Genomic DNA, 6,693 nt, shown 5'->3' with positions numbered 1-6,693 from the left:
CCTGCCCTGCCCTGCCCTGTCCCGTCCTGTCCTGTCCCGTCCTGTCCTGTCCCGTTCCATCCCATCCCTCCCTTCCAGTATGTCTGCCACGAGCCCAGCTCTCTTGCTACCTCCCGCCACTCTTCTCTGCCTCTCCAGGTCTTCTACAACAACAAGGGCTACCACAGCATGCCTACCTACCTCAACGCTCTCAACAACGCCATCCTGCGAGCCAACTTGCCTAAGAGCAAAGGCAACCCTGCTGCCTATGGTGAGGGCCTGGAGGTGTTTAAGGGCAGAAGCATGTCAGGAACAGCTTTCAGGCATGGTCCAACCAAGCGCAACATCCTCCCTTGGACCAAGCAGGCTGGTGCCCAGCTGGGGCAGGGGGGTCAGACACCCTGGCTATGAGATCTGGACTAGGCAGATCTCCCTGAGGTCTGGGCTGTGGCAGAACGTCCCAAAGTGCTGCCTGATGGTGCCTGGGCTTGCGATGTGTCCAAGGATGCTCTCTGCCAGCTGATGAAGGAGGGCTTGGCCTTGAGGTGCTCAATCACTTAGGGCAGCTCAGCTCCTGCCGAGCTGCAGGGAGGAAGCCTGCGCTCCCTCTCAGAGCCAGAACCGGGCAGGCTGGGGGCAAGATATTTCTGTCCTGAGCCAGCTTTCATGCTCCCATGTTTCTTCTTGGGCTTTCCTGCAGGCATCACGGTCACCAACCACCCCATGAACAAGACGAGTGCCAGCCTGTCCCTGGATTACCTGTAGGTCCAGGGAGAGGGTGTGAGGGAGGGTGGCCATCCTGTGGCAGGGAGGGAGCATTTGCAGGAGAATGCTGAAGCTTCTGCCCTGCAGGCTGCATGAGGGGGACCAGCTGGCTGTGATGGGGGGTGGTGGTCCCTGTGCTGTGTCCTGCCCTGTGCACAGCAGCTGTCCCCTGCCGGGACAGGTTTCCGTCCCCAGGCAGCTGAGGGTGACCAGGGTCTCTGCTCTCCTCCTTTCTCCCCATGCAGCCTGCAAGGTACAGACGTGGTAATTGCCATTTTCATCATCGTGGCCATGTCCTTCGTGCCTGCCAGCTTTGTGGTGTTCCTCGTGGCTGAAAAGGCCACCAAGGCCAAACACCTGCAGTTCGTGAGTGGCTGTGACCCTGTCATCTACTGGTTGGCCAACTATGTGTGGGACATGGTGAGAAGGTCACATGGCCCCACTGGCCAAGTCCCCAGTCCGGGGGGGGCACCCCCAGCGGGTGGGTGGGCAGTTACAGAAGTTTCTGTTTTCTCCAGCTGAATTACCTGGTGCCAGCCACATGCTGCATCATCATCCTGTTCGTGTTCGACCTCCCAGCATACACCTCTCCCACCAACTTCCCCGCTGTCCTCTCCCTCTTCTTGCTCTACGGGTACGTTGCTCAGAGAGGGTGGTCAGGATACACTGGTGGGTCCCTCCAATGCCATGGCTGTGCCGTGGCTACGTGAGCAGGACCTGGCCTCGGGGCTGCCCATCTGGATGATGTTCTGCAGCTCCCATAGCTGATGGGCTGCGAGGGCTGGGGTGGGAGAGCCTGTGGAGGATGGGGCTGGGAGATGGGCGATCTCAAAGCTTGACAGTTGCCGCTGCCCAGTCTCTCTCCGGCTACGCTGACCTGACGTGCACTCCTGCCACTTGCCTTCCCAGCTGGTCCATCACCCCCATCATGTACCCCGCCTCCTTCTGGTTCGAGGTGCCCAGCTCTGCCTACGTCTTTCTCATCGTCATCAATCTCTTCATTGGCATCACGGCCACTGTTGCCACGTTCCTGCTGCAGCTCTTTGAGCATGACAAGGTATGGGATTGACAGCTCTGCGTGGGGCCATCGGGAAGGGAGAAGCTTCCATCAGGGTGTGGGACAGCTCAGGCTGGGAGGGACCTCAGGAGGTCTCTGCTCCAGACTCCTGCTCCCAGCAGGGTCAGCTACAAGACTTGACTGGGCTATATCTTGGTGGGGTTCCTGATCCTACTATGCACTCATGGTCCTCGGGGGTGTTTCTGATAGTTGTGTCCTCTCTGCCCGTCCCCACAGGATCTGAAGGTGGTGAACAGCTACCTGAAGAGCTGCTTCCTTGTGTTCCCTAACTACAACCTGGGCCATGGCTTGATGGAGATGGCCTACAACGAGTACATCAATGAATATTATGCCAAGATCGGTATGGCCTCTTGTTCCTTCCTTCCCTTGCTCCAGGGCATCTGGGGCTGGGGAGGACCTCGGTGCTGGCACATCCCTTCCATCTTCCCGAGGCCCAGAGCAACCTGGAGCAAAAAGCCAGGGTGTGTGAACTAGGCTGGGGTGCAGGTTGAGGGTCAGCTGTGGCATGGTGCCGGTGATGCTGAAAACAGCTCCTTGGGCCATCCTGAACACCAGCCCCGCAGGGAGAGGAGGTTGTGAGCCCTGACCGAGTTCTGCATTTCTGCTGCTGTTACACACTGCCTGTGATGGGGCTGTGGTGGGGCCATCATGGAACCATGGTGGGGCTGTGATGGGGCCATGGTGGGCCGTGGTGGAGCTGTGGTGGGCCATGATGGGGCTGTGGTGGAGCTGTGATGAGGCCATGGTGGGGCTGTGGTGGGCCATGGTGGGGCCATACTGTGATACGAGGGATGGGAGCAAGGGCTCTTTCCTTCTGGACATGGTCTCTTGCTTGCGGGGCTGCGCTGCTCAGCCAAAATGAGCCTTTTGCTACTCACAGGTTCAGCTTGGCCTCAAAAAGCTCTTGCTGCTCTCTGCTTCTCACACAGCTTCCGTATATGATACAGGTGCTGCTGGCATCATGAAGGGCAGTTTTGGGGCAGGATCTGACAAATCCATTCCATACCCACGCTCAGTTGGGTTGATTTATCCTGCTGAGGTTGAAAAGTTGCAAGATGGTTTCGCCAGCACACATGCTATGAATGGAAAGCCTTGTTGTGAGCAGCCTGGTGCCAGCAGCACCCACCCGCCCAGGCAGCTGTGGCCGGGGAGGGGACCCAGGAGCAGGACAGTGCCATTGTTGCAGGCCAGCTTGAGACATACAACCAGGTTGTCCCCACGGGAAAGTGTCCCCAGCCGCTCTCAAATCTTCCTCCCACTCAGGGCAGTTTGACAAAATGAAATCACCCTTCGAATGGGACATCGTGACGCGGGGGCTTGTTGCCATGACAATCGAAGGTTTCGTCGGCTTCTTCATCACCATTATGTGCCAGTACAACTTCTTCCGGAAGCCCCAGTGAGTGCGGCCGGGGGGCGGGGGGCAGGCTGGGGGAGAAGCTTTGCCATCAGGACCCCTTAGCTCAAGGCTGCCCCTCCAGTGGGTGCAAGCTGGGACCTGCCCATCCCTGGCGGGGATGCGGGTAGGCAGCTTCCATGCCTGCCTCCCCACCCTACCCTGCGTCCCCTCCCACAGGCGGCTGCCCGTCTCCACCAAGCCTATCGAGGATGACATCGATGTGGCCAACGAGCGGCACCGTGTCCTGCGCGGCGATGCTGACAATGACATGCTGAAGATTGAAAATCTCACCAAGGTGCAGCAGCGGGGCGGCGGTGGTGGTGGAGGTGCTGGGGCTGCAAGGGAACACCTTGGAGCTGTCCCATCCAAGGGATGTGGGTCGGGGCTGGGGGTCCCAAGTGCCTCCCAGCAGGCTGAGCCCCCATCCCCTGCCCCACCAGGTGTACAAGTCCCGCAAGATTGGACGCATCCTGGCTGTGGACCGGCTGTGTGTGGGTGTGCGGCCCGGGGAGTGCTTCGGGCTGCTGGGTGTCAATGGCGCGGGCAAGACCACCACCTTCAAGATGCTGACGGGGGACGAGAGCACCACGGGTGGAGAGGCCTTCGTTAACGGGCACAGGTCGGGGGCCATGGGCAGGCCGGGAGGTGGGGACGGGGTGGGTTCTGCTTGGGGACATCCCAGGACGGAGCAGCGTGAGTCTGCCCATGTGGCTCTGGGGGACTCTGCAGCCCTTGTCCTGGGTAGGTGACACTGCCTCTCGGCCAAGGCTACCCATTGTGGGTTACCTGGTAGATGATGCTCCAGTATGAAGGCGTGTGAAAGGGGGGGTGAGCAATAGGGTGCTCCCAAAAAGCAATTCCTTCTCCCCATGGCCCCTCTGTCCTCTCCCACAGCATCCTGAAGGAGCTCCTGCAGGTCCAGCAGAGCTTGGGCTACTGCCCCCAGTTCGACGCGCTCTTTGATGAGCTGACAGCCCAGGAGCACCTGGAGCTCTACACCCGCCTGCGCGGCATCCCCTGGAAGGATGAGGAGCGGGTAGGGCTCTGGGTGGGTGATTGCCAGCACCCGAGGGCTGGTGCTGTGCCTCAGGAATGACATGTCACTGGGCACCAGCAGGGACTGAGCTGGTGCTGCTGCCCTCATGGCACTGCCACCCCAGTGGCGCGCCCATGGGGGCTGCTGGGGCCGGGCACATGCACTCACCGGCCCCCACTGATGCTCATGGCCGTGCCAGGGGCTGGCCACGACTGGCACATTGCTTGTGGTCTCCTTGGCCACGGGCCTGTTCCACAGAGCCCAACTGCTTGCCCACTGCCTGCTACCAGCTCTGCCAGCCCCGTGGCCTTGGCAGGGTGACGGCAGCCCCCTGCGCCTTGCAGGTGGTCAAGTGGGCGCTGAAGAAGCTGGAGCTGACCAAGTATGCCGACAAGCCTGCCAGCACCTACAGCGGAGGCAACAAGAGGAAGCTGTCCACAGCCATCGCGCTGATTGGATACCCGGCCTTCATCTTCCTGGTGCGCCCTGGGCTCTAGCACCCTGCCCGTGGGGTCCTCCTCCCACCCCCTGGGTCCCTGGGGCTGGTGCTGGCTGGTGGAGAAATGACCCTGGGTAGGAGCTGCCTGCCCCCAGCTCCGCCATGAGTCTCCTGGGGTGTGAGATGGTGTCCTGAGCTGGGCTCAGGACAGGATGGGGGCAGCAGGGTTCCTCCAGGGGTGGACACACTTGAGGGTGCTCTCTGCTCCCCAGGATGAGCCCACCACAGGGATGGACCCCAAGGCACGGCGCTTCCTCTGGAACCTCATCCTGGACGTCATCAAAACGGGTCGCTCTGTGGTGCTGACATCTCACAGGTCTGGGGGAGTTCTGGCTGCTCCTGTGATACCTCTGGGCACCTGGAGTGCTGCATGGGTGGGAGGGGGCTCTGATCCCCAGGGACTGGCACCCAGCAGGGGCGCGGGGAGCAGAGACAGCCCGGGACACCCTCTGTTGCCTTCCCATCCCTGGTGGTGGGGCCACAGCACCTGGGTGGTGGCCTGGGGAGCTTGGCTCCCCTCCTGCCCCGGCTGTGGCCCCTGGCACTGTCCCCCCCATGGCTGCCTGCTGAAGCCTGCGCTGTCTCCCCAGCATGGAGGAGTGCGAGGCGCTCTGCACCCGCCTGGCCATCATGGTGAATGGGCGGCTCAAGTGTCTCGGCAGCATCCAGCACCTGAAGAACCGGTAAGAGCCCAGCACCCAGCATCCAGCACCTGCATGCACTGTGGGGCACGGGGCCGGGCCCCCATGGCAGGATGATGGTGTGGCACCCGCAGCGAGATGCCAGCCCTTCGTGTGTGTGCTGCTTTGGAGGGTGGGCAGGGGCCAGGCGCACTCGGGCAGGTGCAGCGGCTGCTGGAGAGCATCGTCCCCTTCCGTGGGGTCAGTCCTGCCCCACAGAGGGGCACACAGGGGGCAGGTCGTCATGGGTGCCCTTGTCCCCGTGCAGGTTTGGAGATGGCTACATGATCACGGTGCGCACCAAGTCCAGCCTCAACATCAAGGAGGTGGTGAGGTTCTTCAACCGCAACTTCCCCGAGGCCATCCTCAAGGTGAGCTCCGTGTGGTGGCCGTGGCATCCCCTGCCATCCCCAACCTCGGGGCACAAGCAGCCTTCATCCCCCAAGGGACACCTCTGTGGAACCCCCCCACAGGGTGACAGGAGAGGGTCTGGGCGTGAGGTGTCACATCGCTGTCCCCCACAGGAGCGGCACCACACCAAGGCCCAGTACCAGCTGAAGTCGGACCAGATCTCGCTGGCACAGGTCTTCAGCAAGATGGAGCAGGTGGTGGATGTGCTGGGCATTGAAGACTACTCCGTCAGCCAGACCACCCTGGACAATGTGAGACCAGGGATGGTGTGGGTGGCTGGATGCCTGTCCCCAGGGAGGGTGGCCGTGCTCAGGGGTGGGTGGCCATGCAAAAGTGCCTGGCAGAAACTACCTTCGGGACATGAGGTGGAGCTAGATGGGGGACATGGTGGCAGCCACAGCCTGGTGGAATGTGCTGGGGCCCATCTCCAGTGGCCTGGATGGCAGGCGAGGGGTGGCTGGGGGGTGGAGGTACTCGTGGGGGTCCCTCTCAGCCTCCTACCCCTTCTCCCCCAGGTATTTGTGAATTTTGCCAAGAAGCAAAGTGACAACTTGGAGCAGCAAGAAACGAGCCCCACCTGTGCCCTGCAGTCCCCCTTGGAGCGTGTGCTGAGCCTGCTGCGCCCCCGGGCTGCCCCCACAGAGCTGCGGGCCCTTGTGGTGGAGGAGCAGGAGGACCTGGAGACTGACGACGAAGGCCTCATTAGCTTCGAGGAGGAGAGGGTGAGAGGTTGTCCCCCCATCTGGGTGTCCCTGCCATGGTGCACTGGGGCTGGGTGCTGCGGCACTGGGTCTTTCTCAGGGAAGGGGACATGGTGGGGCCAGGGATGGACCCCGGGTGGGGGGGGGG

The 6,693-nt window shown here is 61.8% G+C and overlaps 1 protein-coding gene across 1 annotated transcript in view; it reads left to right on the top strand.

Moving 5' to 3' along the window:
• The window catches only part of ABCA2 (ATP binding cassette subfamily A member 2), a 35,705-nt gene that overhangs the window by 26,315 nt on the left and 2,697 nt on the right, over window positions 1-6,693 (top strand). The window contains exons 34-49 of the mRNA XM_035891866.1: window positions 139-250; window positions 680-740; window positions 990-1,164; window positions 1,263-1,378; window positions 1,654-1,801; window positions 2,039-2,162; window positions 3,086-3,218; window positions 3,396-3,513; window positions 3,659-3,837; window positions 4,113-4,254; window positions 4,599-4,733; window positions 4,966-5,069; window positions 5,344-5,436; window positions 5,702-5,804; window positions 5,958-6,095; window positions 6,360-6,566. Coding sequence (XP_035747759.1) covers window positions 139-250; window positions 680-740; window positions 990-1,164; window positions 1,263-1,378; window positions 1,654-1,801; window positions 2,039-2,162; window positions 3,086-3,218; window positions 3,396-3,513; window positions 3,659-3,837; window positions 4,113-4,254; window positions 4,599-4,733; window positions 4,966-5,069; window positions 5,344-5,436; window positions 5,702-5,804; window positions 5,958-6,095; window positions 6,360-6,566 — 2,088 coding nt within the window. The remainder of the gene's footprint in view (window positions 1-138; window positions 251-679; window positions 741-989; window positions 1,165-1,262; window positions 1,379-1,653; window positions 1,802-2,038; window positions 2,163-3,085; window positions 3,219-3,395; window positions 3,514-3,658; window positions 3,838-4,112; window positions 4,255-4,598; window positions 4,734-4,965; window positions 5,070-5,343; window positions 5,437-5,701; window positions 5,805-5,957; window positions 6,096-6,359; window positions 6,567-6,693) is intronic.

The sequence above is a fragment of the Egretta garzetta genome, unplaced genomic scaffold, assembly GCF_000687185.1.
Source record: "Egretta garzetta isolate BGI_Z169 unplaced genomic scaffold, ASM68718v1 scaffold143, whole genome shotgun sequence".
In the NCBI taxonomy this organism is placed as follows: Eukaryota; Metazoa; Chordata; class Aves; order Pelecaniformes; family Ardeidae; genus Egretta; species Egretta garzetta.
Note: the sequence above shows the minus strand (reverse complement) of the source record. Positions and strands in the feature narration are given on the sequence as shown.